The sequence below is a fragment of the Pogoniulus pusillus genome, chromosome 35 (assembly GCF_015220805.1).
Source record: "Pogoniulus pusillus isolate bPogPus1 chromosome 35, bPogPus1.pri, whole genome shotgun sequence".
Taxonomy (NCBI): Eukaryota; Metazoa; Chordata; class Aves; order Piciformes; family Lybiidae; genus Pogoniulus; species Pogoniulus pusillus.
This window is the reverse complement of record NC_087298.1, coordinates 12,317,746-12,334,346: the sequence shown is the minus strand read 5'-3', so window position 1 is coordinate 12,334,346 and position 16,601 is coordinate 12,317,746. Positions and strand designations below refer to the sequence as shown.

At 53.9% G+C, this 16,601-nt stretch overlaps 3 protein-coding genes and 3 non-coding genes across 7 annotated transcripts in view; 5 read left to right on the top strand and 1 right to left on the bottom strand.

Moving 5' to 3' along the window:
- RPL7A (ribosomal protein L7a) overlaps window positions 1-4,890 on the top strand; it is a 233,057-nt gene extending 228,167 nt beyond the window's left edge. For both annotated transcript variants that reach the window (XM_064171563.1, XM_064171562.1), the window contains exons 3-8: window positions 322-471; window positions 2,112-2,252; window positions 2,558-2,637; window positions 3,001-3,131; window positions 4,164-4,233; window positions 4,708-4,890. In XM_064171563.1, coding sequence (XP_064027633.1) covers window positions 322-471; window positions 2,112-2,252; window positions 2,558-2,637; window positions 3,001-3,131; window positions 4,164-4,233; window positions 4,708-4,812 — 677 coding nt within the window. In that variant the 3' untranslated portion in view covers window positions 4,813-4,890. The remainder of the gene's footprint in view (window positions 1-321; window positions 472-2,111; window positions 2,253-2,557; window positions 2,638-3,000; window positions 3,132-4,163; window positions 4,234-4,707) is intronic.
- Window positions 175-248, top strand: LOC135190357 (small nucleolar RNA SNORD24). The gene has a single exon (XR_010308493.1). It is a non-coding gene; the product is annotated as a small nucleolar RNA SNORD24 (small nucleolar RNA).
- On the top strand, window positions 2,322-2,399 carry LOC135190356 (small nucleolar RNA SNORD36). The gene has a single exon (XR_010308492.1). It is a non-coding gene; the product is annotated as a small nucleolar RNA SNORD36 (small nucleolar RNA).
- Window positions 2,831-2,903, top strand: LOC135190350 (small nucleolar RNA SNORD36). The gene has a single exon (XR_010308486.1). It is a non-coding gene; the product is annotated as a small nucleolar RNA SNORD36 (small nucleolar RNA).
- A 506-nt stretch (window positions 4,891-5,396) lies between the features above and the next one.
- LOC135190312 (surfeit locus protein 1) lies at window positions 5,397-11,738 on the bottom strand. Its single transcript, XM_064171558.1, has 9 exons — window positions 11,498-11,738; window positions 9,954-10,035; window positions 9,364-9,494; window positions 8,931-9,013; window positions 8,005-8,196; window positions 7,557-7,629; window positions 6,558-6,720; window positions 6,032-6,113; window positions 5,397-5,832 (listed from the first exon to the last, which is right to left on the bottom strand). Exons 1-9 carry the CDS (start codon window positions 11,558-11,560, stop codon window positions 5,769-5,771), a joined length of 933 nt encoding a protein of 310 aa, XP_064027628.1. The 5' UTR covers window positions 11,561-11,738; the 3' UTR covers window positions 5,397-5,768.
- Window positions 11,645-16,341, top strand: SURF2 (surfeit 2). Its single transcript, XM_064171559.1, has 6 exons — window positions 11,645-11,829; window positions 12,591-12,745; window positions 12,960-13,063; window positions 14,263-14,457; window positions 15,143-15,309; window positions 16,242-16,341. Exons 1-6 carry the CDS (start codon window positions 11,722-11,724, stop codon window positions 16,323-16,325), a joined length of 813 nt encoding a protein of 270 aa, XP_064027629.1. The 5' UTR covers window positions 11,645-11,721; the 3' UTR covers window positions 16,326-16,341.
- Window positions 16,342-16,601: the final 260 nt, after the last annotated feature.

Sequence of the window (16,601 nt, the reverse complement as noted above, 5' to 3'; positions counted from 1 at the left end):
GCCTGCATTTGTGAGCTGCTTTTCGCTAAGTGTCTGAAGGTGGCTGCGGAGAATAGGCTGAATCTTCCACCCGAGGAAGGTTCCTTGTAGGATTCTATTGGGATGGATCGTCCTTGTCTGAACGTGGCTGGGATCTGGATCGATCACCACATGTGGTGCCCTTTCCACGCGGCGTGCAGATGATGTGAAAGAATATTTGCTATCTGAGCCGTGGTGCTGACACAATTACCACCAAGATCGCTGATGCACCCCGTGCCTCTTTCACAGAGCTGCTACTCTGGGGGTTTGAAAGAGTTTTGAGTTAAAAGGCTGTGTTTTCAGGACAGGATATCCAGCCCAAGAGGGACCTCACCCGCTTTGTGAAATGGCCTCGCTACATCAGGCTGCAGCGCCAGAGGTCCATTCTCTACAAACGCCTGAAGGTTCCTCCTGCCATTAACCAATTCACTCAGGCTTTGGACCGCCAGACAGGTAAGGATGAGCTCCCAAAGCTCCCCTGGGTTGGTTCTTCAATGGGATACTCCTCAGAGAAGAAAGAAGTAATCAAAAAGAGGCTTTAAAAGACAAGCTCATTTGGAAGCATTTTAGAGTGACTGCCAGCTGCTGGCTTAAGTCTTGATAGCTGCTGTGTACCCTAAAAAGGGGCATGGAACATGCCAGAGCTCCCACTTCATGATCCAAACTCAAGGTTACCATAACTCTGTATATCATAGAATGGTTTAGGTTGGAAGGGACCTCAAAGCTCAGCCAGCTCCAACCCCCTGCCATAAGCAGGGACATCTCCCACTTGGACAGATTGCTTAAGGCCTCATCCAAGCTGGTCCTGAACACCTGCAGGGAGGTTGTGGAGCACAGAAGCACAGAATGTGATCAAAGATCACATTCTGTGCTTCTGTGCTCCACAACCTCCCTGGGCAACCTGTGCCAGTGTCTCACCACCCTCACTGCAAAGAACCTTTTCCTAATATCTAGTTTGAATCTCCTCTCTGCCACTTTAAGCCCATTCCCCCTTTTTCTGTGATTACAAGATTTCGTCAGTAGTTCCTTCCCAGCCTTCCTGTAGCCCCTTTCACATACTGGAAGGCCACTATAAGGTCTTCTCAAAGCTTACTCTTCTCCAGGCTGCTGAGCCCCAACTCTCTTGGCCCGTCCTCACAGCAGAGCTGCTGCAGCCCTCTGAGCATCTTTGTGGCCCTGCTTTGGAGTCGCTCCAACAGTTCCATGTCCTTGTGTTGGGGGCTCTAGAACTGCACACAGGACTCCAGGTGGGGTCTGAGGAGAGCAGAGTAAAGGGGCAGAATCCCCTCCCTTGCCCTGCTGCCCACACTGCTCTTGCTGCAGCCCAGCACAGGGTTGCTATCTGGGCTGCACTCAACACTGGCAGCTCATATCCCTCACAGTCCATTACTCAGCTTGGTGGAGAACCATGCAGGGCTCTTTTAACTGTAAATGAGAGAGGGAGAAATCTGTGAGGCTAACTTTGCTGTGAGGGTGCTGGAGCCCTGGAGCAGGCTCTATAGAGAGGTGGTGGGGCTTCCTTCTATGGAGGTCACTGTGATCCTGGGCAGGCTGCTGTGAGTGGTCCTGCTTTAGCAGATTGGTTGGACTGGCTCATCCCCAGGGGTCCCTTCCAAACCCCCATCATGCTGGGATTCTGGGAGTGAGTGTTAGGGGGAAAGCAGCATCCCACAGGCTGACATCAGAACAGGGCGAGAAGGGCTTTCAGGTCGGGGTCTCCTGTGAAGGAGCAAATAGTCCTTCCCAGGTGTATGCAAGAGACTTCCAGCCTGTGCAGAGCAACTCCCTTGTAGGTGTTGCCAAATACTTTGCTTTAGAGGAGAAAGCACAGCACCTTTAACTGTAATGGCTGAGTGGGTCCCTGAGCATGTCCTTACCCAGTGTAGGAGCTCTTTCTGCCCATGGAGGTGCCTGTAGAGGTAACTGTGGCTCCAGAGGGCTCTCTTCTTGCACTGTGCAAATGATGTTGACTCTTTGCTGTCGAAATACCCCTGACGACAACCACCAAGATCGCTGATGCGCTGCAGGCTCACGGCAATGCTCAGGCTTGTTCAGATCACACAGCTAACTAATGAGCAGATGTTCTCTTCCAGCCACACAGCTTCTGAAGCTGGCACACAAATACAGGCCAGAAAATAAACAAGAGAAGAAGCAGAGGCTGCTGGCTCGTGCTGAGCAGAAGGCTGCTGGAAAGGGAGATGCTCCGACCAAGCGACCGCCGGTGCTCCGAGCAGGTATCTCTGTCCATGGCCTTGGCTGCTGGTGTGTGTGGGAGAGAGGGAACTGATGGACTGGACAAGCTATGGCAATGATGTATGAATTTCTTCACCTGAGCTCAAAGTGAAGAGCAAAAACAGACGAGCTTTTTAACCCTGAGCTTTAGCAGATTGTCCATAGGTGATTGTTCTTTCTACTGAGTGTGTGTGAAAGGTTTGCACAGCTTTCATGGCAAGTCTGTGCTGTGGAGTCTGAGCTGGTTGTGTGAGCTCTGCAGGTGGACTGAGTGGAGTCAGAGCTTACCTGTGCTGTTGTTTTTCAGGTATTAACAGTGTCACAACTCTGGTAGAGAACAAGAAAGCTCAGCTTGTGGTCATTGCCCACGATGTGGACCCCATTGAGGTAAGGGTGCTAACTGGCATCTGATCTAAGATACCTGGGTTATTCCACCTAGGGTCACAACTGGGTTTGGGGGTGCAGATGCATTGTAGGACAAACTGATGGCATGAAAAGAGAATGCTTGAGAGGCACTGACCAGAACTGGAACACTTTTGCATGTCCATAGTTGTCCTGGCATTACCCTGAGGCTTGGCCCTTGCGATGATGGATGAATTTCTTCACCTGAAGCAACAGTGAAGTGCAAAATGAGCTTTTTAACACTGAGCAACTGCCACAGCCCAGGCTGAGCTGAAGAACGAGCAGGTAGATGTTCTCCCTCAGTTACACAGCACTGTTCTCACCCAGCACACTGCCTTTGCTTTTCAGCTGGTGGTCTTCCTGCCCGCTCTATGCCGCAAGATGGGGGTGCCCTACTGCATCATCAAGGGCAAGGCCAGGCTGGGCCGTCTGGTCCACAGGAAGACCTGCACCTCGGTGGCCTTCACTCAGGTTAACCCGTGAGTACTTGGTGTGCTGGCTTGGTTTTGAGGTGGGAAAAGCAAACTCTCCCTAAGCCCAAGGTGTAGGGCAGGTGAGCAGCAACCTTGGGGCTCTACAGGTAGTAAAAGCAACTGAAATACTACCTATGTAACAACACAGATCTGCTCTGGTGTGAAGAGCTCTGTCAGATCCAGGAGATCAGTGATTCCTCTGGCTTAACAAAATGAGTAATGACTCTAAAAGATACAGATGGAATTACTGACCTTAGTCTGAGCAGTGCAGGTCCCTAAGGAGTTCATAGAAGCAGTCAGGGTTGGAAGGGACCACAACGACCACCCAGTTCCAACCCCCCTGCTATGGGCAGGGACACTTTACCTAGATTAGGCTGCCCACAGCCTCCTCCACCCTGGCCTTAAACACCTCCAGGGATGGGGCCTTAACCCTTCCAGGCTCTCACCATGCTCAACAGCTTCCTCACGTCCAGTCTGACTCACCCCACCTCCAGCTTTGCTTGCGCCATTCCTCCTAGTCCTGTCACTCCCTGAGAGCCTAAAAAGTCCCTCCCCAAGTTGGTGGGTGGAGTGGCTAACCCTTGTCTCATGAGGGAAGGCTGAGACTTGTGGCTGTTCAGTCTGGAGAAGACTTGAGAGGGGATCTTGCTAATGTTCCTAAGTAGGTGAAGAGTGGGTGTCAAGAAGGGACCAGGCTCTTTTCAGTGCTATGCTGTGATAGGACAAGGGGCAATGGATACAAACTGGAACTCAGGAGGTTCCATGTGATCAGGAGGAGAAACTTTACAGCCCTGGAGCAGGCTGCCCAGAGAGGTTGTGGAGTCTTGTCTGGAAACTCAAGCCCCATCTGGATGGGTTCCTGTACCACATGCATTGGGGTGATGCTGGTTTGGCTGTGGGGGTTGGACTCAATCTTGAAAGCCATTCTGTGATGGTTAGGCTGAAAGTGACATTGCCACTGTGACCTCTGGAATCCTGGGGCAAAAGGGGTACTGAGTAAAATTGAAGGTCTGAAGGAAATGAATCTCTCACCAACAGGGAGGATAAGGGAGCCCTTGCAAAGCTGGTGGAGGCTGTGAAGACCAACTACAATGACAGATACGATGAGGTAAGATTCTCTGCTGCTGACCTTCTTTTTCAGTCTGCTCTTAATGTCCCCAGAGCTGCTCAGGGAGATGGGAATTGTTTCAGACACAGGAGCATCGTTTTATGAGCTGCTATCTTGATTGGGTTACAGTGTATCTAGAACCCGAGGCTGGGTAAAATGTGAACCCTGTCACTCAGTGACAAGTAAATGGCACTATCAGAGGAGGAGGCTTGCAGAGGGCAGCAGCTCCTGTTGGGCTCAACTCCATCCCTCACATCCAGAAGTTAAGGGACGGCTAAATCCAGCACCATTGGAAGACTTTAAATGCCCACTCTCTGTGCTGCCCTGAGATGCAGCTTACTGCTTGAAATATGTGGGAGACTTGTAGTTGAGGAAGCTCTTCCCCGTGTCCAGAAGGGACCAGAACACAGCAGGCTGCCTGAGTGCCCTAGCAGTGGCTGGCTGAAAGCCCTAACAGCTCTGCTTGCTTTGCAGATTCGTCGCCACTGGGGCGGGAACGTTTTGGGGCCCAAGTCGGTGGCTCGCATCGCCAAGCTGGAGAAAGCCAAGGCTAAAGAACTGGCTACTAAGCTGGGCTGAAGCTGTTCTGCAGTGCCACCACCTTTCTGTACATAAAGAGAATAAACCCCCAGAGTGGTTGTCTCAGTGCTCTGTCCATGGGAGTGTGCCACACTAGTGCTTTACTTGGAAACCCTGCCCTCGACCTCTGCTCCTACCTGCTAACTCCTCTCTGGACACTCAGCTCATTGACTCCTGCTGGGTCATCAGAGAGCTGTTTGGCCTAGGCCAGGCCTGGCTTTTGCCCTACCTTGGCTGTGCAAATCTCTCTCCCTTGAGAATGGCTCTAGGTCATCTCCATGGAGTTAGTATAGGGTTTCCAAGGTCTTTCAAGACTTAGCAAGTCCCTGCCTAGTTAAGCTGGTTATGAGGCCTGTAATGCCTCTTCCAGGCCAAGACTGGTCAGGGAAGGCAAGGCTGAAGTGTTAGAAGAAGCCAGACCTTTCCTCTTCCTTACTGACTGTCTCATGGCAGCATGGGAGGCTAGCAAGCTGGACAAGAGTTCAGTGGGGCCTGGCAAACAAACAGCTGCCCTCCCCACCTGGAGCCCTGAATTTGGGTCTGTTCTTGAGAGAAAATGTACAATGCAAGTCACAAGGCAGCACTTAAGATGCACTCTTTATTCTGCTGCAGCTGCTGAGGACCATTCCTGACTTCAGGAATGACTGCTTCACAAAATCCCTGCCTGTCTTTAAGGAAAATACAGCAGTGCAGAAGTTAAAACCACCCCAGAAAACTGCACCCTTGAGCTTTCCAGTGCAGCTCACTCCTGCTGTAGTCTAAACAGCCACTTGCACTTCTGAAGCTCAGCAGTGCAGGCTGCAGGCAGGAGCTCAGTGTGCACCAGTCTGAAGTCTATTTGCACCTCAATGGCTGCACATCTTGCCCTGAAAGTAACTGGGTGCTTCAGCTGGCCAGGCTGTTGTCTCCTCCAAAGCCTGCTCTCGGCTGCAGTGCAGAAGTGCTCAGCCTTTCCCTCACAGAGGGATCTTAACAAATTTTTTGTACCACAAGAATGAAGTTGCAGCACATAAACCATACCTAGGAAAGAGAAAAGGCCACACATGATGGGGTTCTGGGCCAGCCTGGGCCTCCCCCTGCCTCAGCTGGGGTGCAACAAAGCACACGCCATAAATGTTAGATTAAAACTTGAGTTCAAGAGCTCAGCCAGGCACAAGGGCACTGAGCAAAGCTTTACACTCCATGGCAGAAGCCTGTCGAGCAGTGGCTGGGCACTTACCAGGTGATGATGTACTGCATGTGCTCGTTCCTCAGGCTCACTCTTGTCTGCCCCCCAATGGGTCCCCCTGGGACTGTGCTTCCTACAGGTATAACACAGAGAAGTGGAGTCTGCGCAGTGCAGAAGCTGCCCTGGCAGTGAGGTGAGCATCCTGCTCCTCCTCAGGTATTGGTATGCCCAACTTGCCAGGGCTGTGGGACTGGTGGTGTTCAAGGCACCAAACACCACCTGCACCTCCACTGCTCCTGGTGCTGGCTGCCCATCCCCTTCACAGAGCAAGCAGAGTGCCCAAAAGAAAGATGTCAAGTCCAATGAGGCACCACCTTAAAGGCCTTTTCCAACCTAACTGACTCCAGGACTGACCTTAAAGGCCTTTTCCAACCTACCTGACTCTAGGACTGACCTTAAAGGCCTTTTCCAACCTGACTCTAAGACTACACTTCCAAGTGCCATGGGAGAGTAACTAAGTGAAGGGAAACGAGATGAGTGTGAAGTGGAGCTGGGGCTGGGCTGCTCTGTGACTTACTGAAATCTGCATCGATGAAGATGGGCTCAGCTCCTGTCGCCCTGGCCATGGCCTCCAGGTCGCGGTAGTGCCAGCGGTTCTTCTCCACGTTATTTTCAGGCACAAAAGGTTTCCTCTTCTCTGATAACCTCACCACCCCTGTGAGCTCAATTTCATCTTCAATCTGAAGAGAAGGGCAGAGGAGAACAAAGAGGATCAAGCTTTGTACAAGTTTGCTGCCAGAGCAGTCAGGGATTGGCAGAGGCTGCCCAGGGAGGTGGTGGAGTCCCTACCCCTGGAGGAGCTCCGTAAACATGTGACCATGGCACTTGGGGACATGGCCCTTAATGATTCTGATTCTGTGCTAATTAGCACTTTTCTGTCTGTGAAAAGCTGTGGTCATGGTGGGGTTGGGTTGCTGGTTGGATTAGACGATCTTCAAGATCTTTTCCAACCAAAACAGTTCTGATTCCTGGATCTCAACAGGCACAACTTGTGAAGTAACTCCAGGTAACTGAGCTGGCACTATGGGACATGGTTTAAAGGCCATGGGACTCAAGGGGACCTCATCCAGCCTGGTCCTGAACACCTGCAGGGAGGTTGTGGAGCACAGAAGCACAGAACGTGATCAAAGATCACATTCTGTGCTTCTGTGCTCCACAACCTCCCTGGGCAACCTGTGCCAGTGTCTCCCCACCCTCAACCTGTGCCAGTGTCTCCCCACCCTCCCTGTAAAGAACCCTTTGCTAACATCCTGTTTGACTCTTCCCTCTGCCAGTTTTAATTCATTACCCCTTGTCCTGTCCACACCAAGTGGTCCTGCCCTGTAGTAGGCAGTGCTGTATCACAGCAGGGGAAGCAGCAGCTCCTCCTTTGTACAAAACAGGAACGTTTGCTGCCTTTGCAAACACATTGGCTTGAAGTGACCTCCCATGGCCTCTGCCCTTTGGGTTTGTCACGGTGCCTCTGGGCAATGCCAGGGCACAAAGTGATGTAAAGCATTTCTTGGATCACCCTTACCTGTCCCTTCAGTCTGGTCTCTGGCTTCAGTTTCTTTTTAGGTACAAATCCTCTGTTGACTAAAATGGTGACCCTGGAGTTAAGAGAGAGAAATGTGGCTCATGAGTGGAAGGAAATGTGGTTCTGCCAAAGAAACAGCTCCTGTGGCTGCTGCTGCTGCTTTCTGTCAGCTGAGGGCACCTTGAAGCAGAACTGCAGCTTCAAATCAAGCCTCAGTGACTGCAAGATGGCTTTTGAGAGGGAGCAATGATCAGAGGGCTGCAGTACTTCTCCTACAAAGACTGCTTTCCAGCTGAACATTGTGCTCTCGCTCGCCGCTCTCTGCATGCCACCACCCAACCAATTCCTTATCCAGCAGCGCTCCTTATTCCTACAAGCTCAACCACCACAGCTCAGCTGAACACCAGGACTGAGTTCCCCAGGCAAGCCTCAGCCCTCACTAACCCACCCCAGCTCTGTGCAGAAGAAGGGAGTGACAACATTGGCTCCGTTCTCCGGGTGGGATGTCAGCCGCGAGGCTTCCCTGGCCTCCCGCTCGGGGTCCACGAGCGACCGGGGCAGGATGTAGAGCTCCTTGGAGTGGTCAAAGCGCCCTCGGACCTTCACGGGTCTGTACTCCAGCTCCTTCAGCTCCATAGGGCTGTGTGGAACAAGATGGAAACCAAAAATCAAGGCTGCTATAGGCAGATCAGATCATAGAATGGGTTAGGTTGGAAGGGATCTCAAAGCTCAGCCAGTTTCTACTCTTTGCTATAGGCAGGGACGTCTCCCACTGGAACAGGTTGCTCAGGGCTTCATCCAACCTGGTCCTGAACACCACCAGGGAGGTTGTGGAGCACAGAAGCACAGAATGTGATCTTTGATCTCACCACCCTCACTGCAAACAACTTCTTCCTAACATCCAGTTTCAAGCTACCCTCTGCCAGTTTAAACCCATTCCTCCTCCTCCTGTAGCCCCCTTCAGATCCTGAAAGGTCACTCCAAGGTCTCCTCAAAGCCTTCTCTTCTCCAGGCTGATCTGGAGATCTTCAGTCACATTCTGTGAACCATAATCTCCCTGGAGGTGTTGAGGACCAGGTGGGATGAGGCCTTGAGTGACCCAGTGGGAGGTGACCTTGCCTACGGCAGGGGTTTGGAGCTGGCTGAGCTTTGAGGTCCCTTCCAACCTAAACCATTCCATGATTTTAAACAGAAGAACTCTAACAGGCTGGCTGCCTTCCTGACCTGCCTGCACATCCCAATTCCCACCACATTCCTTCATTTTCACCCAGTTTCCTTTAGCAAAAGCTCATCAGTGCAGGGATCAGATAGATCTGCATCTCCCCAGCACCCTGCCAGTGCTCTGCAGACAAGAAATGATCCCATTGTCCTTACTCTAATGTCAGAGGGATGGGCTCTGATGTAATTCTTGATGCCAGCTGGGCAATCAAATCTAATTTCCACTTCCGTCGCTGAACCTGAAAGAGCACAAAGACAGGAGTGAGTCTCTGTGGTAGAACAAAGCAACAACCTAACCACAGCAAGGCTTAAACTCTTTGTCTCAAGTCCATCCTCAGAGCTGGTCTAAAACAAGGTAATAATTTGGCAAAGAAGGCTACTGACTTTAACTTGGAGAAAATGTGGATACTGAAATAAAAGGGTAAGGCGTAAGAACCCTTTAAAGACTTACAAATGGACACTTGGCAAACAGAAGCACAAAATAAGAGCAAATCTTTACCTCAAGTGTGATTTGAACCCAAATAGCCACAGATGGAAAAGCCTTAGAACCCTCAAGTGCTCAGCTCTTGAGGACATGAGCTACTTGTACCTGCCATGTGCCGAGGCAGAAGGCGGTCACCGGGACCAGGAGAAGGCCCCATTTGAGCACAGTGTCCTCTCCTGAGGCATCAGCAGCTGTTGTTGTGGAACTTCTTGGTCTGCAGAACCTCAAACCAGCATCTTGGAGAAGCAGAGAGTACAGATTAAGATTTGTACAGGAGAGGAGAAGCACTCCAAACCAGTTCCCAGAGACAGGAGATTCCAGCTGTTTGGAGAGAAGCTGCCATAATCTGAGTAAGTCATCTGCCTGTGCAGAAATAATTGGGATGATGGGAATCATAAAATCATAGAGTGAAGCAGGTTGGAAGAGAGCTCCAAGCTCACCAAGCCCAATCTAGCACCCAGCCCTGGCCAGGCAACCAGACCATGGCACTAAGTGCCCCAGCCAGGCTTGGCTTCAACGCCTCCAGGGACAGCAACTCCACCACCTCCCTGGGCAGCCCATTCCAATGCAAATCAATCTCTCTGGCAAGAGCTTCCTCCTAATATCCAGCCTATACCTCCCCTGGCACAACTTGAGATGCCTCCTCTTGGTATAAGGCTGAAAGAAGGCAGAAACCCAAGGAAATGTTTTCTCACCTTTAGCCTGCTGGACCAGACCAGAACTTGCTTTATTCAGGGGACAGCCAAAAACTGTTCTTCTGACCAAGCACTCTGATACCTACACAAAACAAGGAAGAACCTTTGTAGTGTCTCTGCTTTGTAGAGTTCCCAGTTGACAGCAGCTGCCTCCCTGCTTGCAGGAAATTTGGTGCCCCACTGATTTAAGTCTCACCTGAGCAACTGCCTGTGAAACACAATGGGTTAGGTTCTGATAATGAAAACCAACCAACCAAGCTAAGATCAAATTCCAGTTACAGAGCTGACTACAGCTCAACTGTTGATTGTTTCCTTTCTTTTCCACACATCATCTCAATTTCTTCTCAAAGAAAATGCCAACCCAGCATCTGCCCTTATAGAATCATAGAATGGGTTAGGTTGGAAGGGACCTCAAAGCTCAGCCAGCTCCAAACCCCTGCCATAGGCAGGGACAGCTCCCACTAGAACAGGTTGCTCAAAGGGAGCTCATTCAGCCTGGACCTAAACACCTGCAGGGAGGCTGTGGAGCACATAATGTGATCTTTGATCACGTTCTGTGCTTCTGTGCTCCACAACCTCCCTGGGCAACCTGTGCCAGTCTCTCACCACCCTCACTGCAAAGAACCCTTTCATAACAGCCAGTTCCAATCTCCTCTCTTGCCAGTTCAAACTCATTCTTCCTCCTCCTCTCATTCCCAGACCTTGTCAATAGTCCCTCCCCAGCCTTCCTTGAGTCCCATTCAGATCCTGCAAGGCCACTCCAAGGTCTCCTCCAAGCCTTCTCTTCTCCAGGCTGCACAGCCCCAACTCTCTCAGCCTGTGCTCACAGCAGAGCTGCTGCAGCCCTCTCAGCATCTTGGTGGCCTCCTCCAAACTGTCTCCAACACTTCCATGTCCTGCTTGTGCTGGGGGCTCCAGAACTGCCCCCAGGACTGCAGGTGGGGTGTGAGGAGAGCAGAGCCAAGGGGCAGAATCCCCTCCCTTGCCCTGTGCCCACACTGCTCTTGCTGCAGCCCAGCACAGGGTTGTGTCTGGGCTGCACTCCCACTGCAGGCTCCTGTGGAGCTTTTCCTCACCCCAGACCCCCAGGGCCTGTTCCTCAGGGCTGCTCTCAGCCATTCCCCACCCAGCCTGGAGCTGTGCCTGGGACCTGCCCTTCCTGCTCCCTCATCCCCACCAGCCACACCGGAGCAGCCCCAGCACATTTACGGCCTTTCTGTCACCGAATTCTTTCACTTTCCAGCATCGCTTTGCCCCGTGCAGCTAAACCGCTCCCTACGCGGCGGCGCCGAGGGTGCCCCCGACCCACGGCGGCCAAAGCGCGGGGCCCGGGAAGGGAAGGGCGGCGGACGGGAGAGCCCGGCCGGGCACTGGTACAGCGCCGAGGTGGACTGCCCTGGACAGCAGCGGAGCCTTGCACCCTCCGCCCGGGTCTGGCCCAACTCCGACTGCTCTTCTGCTCCCCTCAGCTCGGCCTGGCCCCGGCCCAACCCCACTCGCCTCAGCCCGGGCCCAGTCCTGCTCCCGCTCCCCTCGGCCCTTACCCGGCCCCGGCGCTCCCGCAGCAGCCTCGGCCCCGCTCGCAGCAGCAGCCTCGCCACGGCCATAGCAGCGCCGCCGCCTCCGCGGCTCCGCCAGGCCGCCTCGGGCCCGGGCCGCGCCGGTGCGGACTGGCTCCCTCCTGGCCTCTCCTCTCTATGGTGCCGGCGGCTGCCCGGCGCGGCCGGCACCGGAAGCGGCGGCGGCTCCTCTCCGGTAGTGCCTCTCTATGGCGGGTCCGGGGCCTGCTGGCGGCGTGGCCATGGCAGAGGTGCCCGAGGAGGAGCGACTCTTCCTGCGGCAGCACCCGCTCCTCTGCCTCGGGGAGCACGGCAAGGTGCGGCCGGGGCCGGGAGGGGCCGAGGGGGCCTGCGGGCTGGGGACCGTGCGGGGAGCAGGGGGCGCCTCCCTGAGGGGTTCGTGAGGGGATGCCGAGGCCGCTGTGTGGCAGGCTGGGGAAGGTGCCCCGGCAGATGGGCTCGGCTCCTGGGAGCTCTCTGGCCCGGAGGGGTTTCTCCTGCTGTGGAGGTCGGAGCGCCGGGAAAGAGGAGGATGTCGGCTGTGGGAGATGGAGGAGGATGTTGATGGGAGATGGAGGAGGATGTTGATGGGAGATGGAGGAGGCTGTCGGTGGTGGGAGATGGAGGAGGCTGTTGATGGGAGGTGGAGGAGGCTGACGGTGGTGGGAGATGAAGGAGGATGTTGATGGGAGATGGAGGAGGCTGATGGTGGTGGGAGATGGAGGAGGATGTCCATGGTGGGAGGTGGAGGAGGTTGTTGATGGGAGGTGGAGGAGGCTGTCGGTGGTGGGAGATGGAGGAGGCTGTTGATGGGAGGTGGAGGAGGCTGTCGGTGGTGGGAGATGGAGGAGGATGTCCATGGTGGGAGGTGGAGGAGGCTGTTGATGGGAGATGGAGGAGGCTGTCGGTGGTGGGAGATGGAGGAGGCTGTTGATGGGAGGTGGAGGAGGCTGTCGGTGGTGGGAGATGGAGGAGGCTGTTGATGGGAGATGGAGGAGGCTGTCGGTGGGAGATGGAAGGCCCTTCTGCCCTCCCCAGCCCCGGGGCAGTCCCCTGAGCTGGCACTGCTGTTCTGCAGGTGCGGTGCAGGCTGACAGGCCACGAGTTGCCCTGTCGGCTGTCGGAGCTGCAGGCTTACACCAACGGCAAGAAGTATCAGCGGCTGCTCAAGACAGCCAGAGAGTTTGACTATGGCAACTTCGAGCCCCACATAGTGCCCAGCACCAAGAATCTGTAGGTGTTTTCCCTCCCCCGTGCTGCACTGTGCCCTTCCTTTGCTCCCAGACCCACAGTGGTTGAGCTTTGCTAAGCTGCTGAGTCTCTGTGGCTTTGGGGGAGACTGGGAGAGGCTTTCCAGAGGGTCAGCTTTGAGCAGGGGGCTTGTGTGAGTGTGAAGGCGTTAAGGAGCAGCTGGCTTAGGCTCTGTTGGCTCTTTTCTCTCTGTCAGACACCAGCTGTTCTGCAAGCTCACTCTCAGGCACATCAACAAGTTCCCAGAGCATGTCCTGCGCCACGTCCAAGGGAAGCGCTACCAGAAGGCCCTGAAAAGATGTGAGTAGCTTTCCTGGAGGTAGAGCCTGAGCATTTTCTGCCCTCAGCTGTTGAGCTTCCAGCAGCTCCACGTGAAGGGAGAGGGTTTTTAGAGTGACAGTGGTGTGCTGCTGTTGCTGTGTGCATTCCTCACCTGGGGAAGGAGATCCCAAGCGTAGGGATGTAGGATCACAGAATGGTAGGGGTTGGAAGGGACCTCTGGAGGTCATTCAGTCCAACCCTGCTGCTGGAACAGGATCAAGCAGGGCAGGTCACACAGGAATGCATCCAGGTGGGGCTTGAAAGTCATAGAATGGTTTAGGTTGGAAGGGAGCTCAAAGCTCAGCCAGTTCCAACTCCCCCTTCCATTAGAACAGGTCACTCAGGGCCTCATCCAAGCTGGTCCTAAACGTCTGCAGGGAGGTTGTGGAGCACAGAAGCACCCAACGTGATCTTTGATCACGTTGGGTGCTTCTGTGCTCCTCAACCTCCCTGGAGTTGTTCAGGACCAGGCTGGATTCTCTGATCCCATTCTGTGCTTCTGTGCTCCACAACCTCCCTGGAGTTGTTCAGGACCAGGCTGGATTCTTTGATCCCATTCTGTGCTTCTGTGCTCCTCAACCTCCCTGGAGTTGTTCAGGACCAGGCTGGATTCTTTGATCCCATTCTGTGCTTCTGTGCTCCACAACCTCCCTGAGCAACCTGTGCCAGTGTCTCAGCACCCTCACTGCAAACAACTTCTTCCTAACATCCACTTTCAATCTCCCCTCTGCCACTTCAAACCCATTCCTCCTCGACCTGTCAATCCCAGACCTTGTCAATAGTTCCTCTCCAGCCTTCCTGTAGTCCACTTCAGATCCTGGAAGGCCACTCCAAGGTCTCCTCAAAGCCTTCTCCAGGCTGGAGAGCGCCAGCTCCAGAGAAGGAGACTCCACAACCTCTCTGGGCAGCTCCAGGGCTCCAGCACCCTCACAGCAAAGAAGTTTCTCCTCATGTTGAGGTGGAACCTCCTGGGTTCCAGTTTGTGTCCACTGCCCCTTGTCCTGTCACAGGACACCACTTCATGGTCCATAGCATGGCTGTAGATCACATGAATGTGTTTCAGTGGTGGAGCTTCATACACTTGCAAGTTGTGTTCAAGTATGAGCTTAGGGTGGGAATGAAAAGGACTCAGGTGGCAGAGTGACCTTGCTGAGAGCTGCCTGCCCCGTGGCTGTTAGATGAGCAGTGCCAGAAGGATGGGCTGGAGTTTGTCCCTGCCTGCTTGCGGCAGAAGAAGCAGCAGAGGACGCAGCAGCCTGAGGAGCAGATGAATGGAAGCAGGAGGCCTTCTGGAAAAGAGGAATTCTGGGAGCCAGGGTCCAGTGCTGAGGATGGAGAGGAGACAGATGACAGCATGAGTGACCTGTACCCACGTGAGTAAGAACATTGGTGTCACCTGTGTCCTGGGGGGACTTTGTTGGCAAATTTTGTCCTGCCTTTTTTATACTGATCCTGGCTGTGGCAGGTGACTTCATCCAGCTGGGGGTTTTTGGGTTGCAGGAAAGCTTACAGCAGAGTTGGACCTTGTGAGGTGTGAGGGGAGCTGAGGCAAGAGCCACTGGGATTTGCTGCTTTAGGTATCTCTGCTTTGCTTGCTTCTCATCAAGTCCCTGACTCAGAAGCTGGTCAGGCTGCCCTGCTGTAGGAAAGCAGTCACAGGATCACAAAAGGGGTTGGAAGGAACCTTTAAAGCTCATCCAGTCCAACCCTCCTGGAGCCAGCAGGGACAGCTGCAACATCTGCTCTGAGCCCCAACCAACCTGATCCAGAATGGTTCCAGGGATGGAGCAGCTCCCATCTCTCTGGGCAACCTGGGCCAGGCTCTCAGCAGAGTTGTGGCACCACAACAGCCTGTGCTGAGCAGAGACCAGGCCAGGACTAGAGACAGCAGCAGACACTTCCCTGCTGAAACATCCTGAGATCATTTCCCAGGTACTTCAGCAGTGACACTTTTCTGCTTGGGGACAGGACCCTTAAGATGTCCTGAGAGTCGAGGTGGGGGCAGGCAGAGCCTGTGTGCACAGGGAGCTGACTCTGAGCTAAAGCTTTCTCTTCCAGCTGCACTCTTCCCAGAAAAAAGCCCAGCAGCTGCACAGGCCACAAGGGGCAGCGACGACTACACAATGGACAGCGAGGACGATGGGGTCCAGCAGAACGGCGACGTGAATGGAGGGCACAGTGGAAGGGCAGGTGCCAGCAGAGCAGCTGGCAGCAAAAGGGGAAAGGTGGGAGTTGTGCTGCCAGGAGCAGTGTGGAACTGGGATCCCATCCTGTAGGTGTCTGTCTGAGCTATTTGTGTCTGGGAAGCAGCAGAAGGTGCAGAGCTGTTCAGAACAGACTCCCCCTGCGTGCCAGCCGCTCGCATCCCGGGGTGTGAATTCCTGGCAGGAAATGTTTATCCTGCCTGTGGAACTGGGGATGTTCCTGCCCCTACAGAGCCTGCCCTTGGTGGGATGCTGCTGCATGCTGTCTGCACAGGCAGCCTGAAGTGTGTGCTGTGGGTTCACAGAACCAGTGGAGTTTGGAAAGACCTTTAAGATCGTTGAGGGCAAGCAGGAAGAGGTTGGAAGGTTCAGTAACCTTCCTCCCCAGACCCCTTTTGAAGCCATAAGGTCCTTCCAGACCCCTTTCCTGCTTCTGAGGAGCTGCCCAGGCCCTGCTACTTCTGTCTAGGAAGCTGGCAGAAGGGACAGAGGCTTATCACAGAATCAGTTAGGGTTGGAAGGGACCACAAGGATCAGCCAGCTCCAACCCCCCTGCCATGCCCAGGGATACAGTATCACAGTATACTGTACCCTACCCTAGAGCAGGCTGCCCACAGCCTCAGCCAGCCTGGCCTTAAACACCTCCAGCCATGGGGCCTCAACCACCTCCCTGGGCAACCCATTCAAGGCTGTCCTCTCTAAGTCCCTGTTGAGAGCTGGGGCTGGGTCCTTTATAACCACACCAAAGTGGGCAGTGAAGGTGCTTCATTTCCAGAGGGAGGCCATCACTGTCTGTATCTCCTGAAACCAGCTGCCTGACAAGACACCATGGCTGGCTCTGGCCCCAGGCCTCTGTCTTGAGAGAGGAGACCATGCTCAGTTTCTCCTTTTCTAAGCTCTTAGACTGGGCTAGATGTGGGCTTTGGAGTTGAGCTGATTTTCTTCCTCTCCAGAAGCAGTCAGGCCCTTCAAAGAAGAGGTTCAAGAGTCACCATCGGAAGCCCAAGAACTTCAAGAAAACAAGCAATGGCAAATAAACTTTATGAGCAATGAGTGGCTTGGAGGCTGTTGTGTAACCACTTCAGAGGGCCCCACTCCAGCTTGGGAAGGGAACTGCAACGTGAAGCAATCATCAAAATTGTTTTGGTTGGAAGAGACCTCTAAGATCATCCAACCCACCCCCCCCCATGGCCATTAAACCATGTCCCAGGGTGCCACAGCCACACCTTTCTTATAGAATCAGCCAGGTTGGAGGAGAGCTCCAAGCTCAGCCAGGCCAACCTAGCATCCAGCCCTGGCCTATCAACCACACC

Excerpts from the sequence above, each read along its gene's own strand:
- LOC135190312 (XM_064171558.1), bottom strand. The coding sequence starts at position 11,560 with ATGGCCGTGGCGAGGCTGCTGCTGCGAGCGGGGCCGAGGCTGCTGCGG. Across the intron at positions 9,014-9,363 it reads TCTGCCTCGGCACATGGCAG|GTTCAGCGACGGAAGTGGAA; the intron begins GTACAAGTAGCT and ends GTGCTCTTTCAG. Across the intron at positions 6,114-6,557 it reads CTTCATCGATGCAGATTTCA|GAAGCACAGTCCCAGGGGGA; the intron begins GTAAGTCACAGA and ends TTATACCTGTAG.
- SURF2 (XM_064171559.1), top strand. The coding sequence starts at position 11,722 with ATGGCGGGTCCGGGGCCTGCTGGCGGCGTGGCCATGGCAGAGGTGCCC. Across the intron at positions 12,746-12,959 it reads GTGCCCAGCACCAAGAATCT|ACACCAGCTGTTCTGCAAGC; the intron begins GTAGGTGTTTTC and ends TCTCTCTGTCAG. Across the intron at positions 14,458-15,142 it reads CATGAGTGACCTGTACCCAC|CTGCACTCTTCCCAGAAAAA; the intron begins GTGAGTAAGAAC and ends TTTCTCTTCCAG.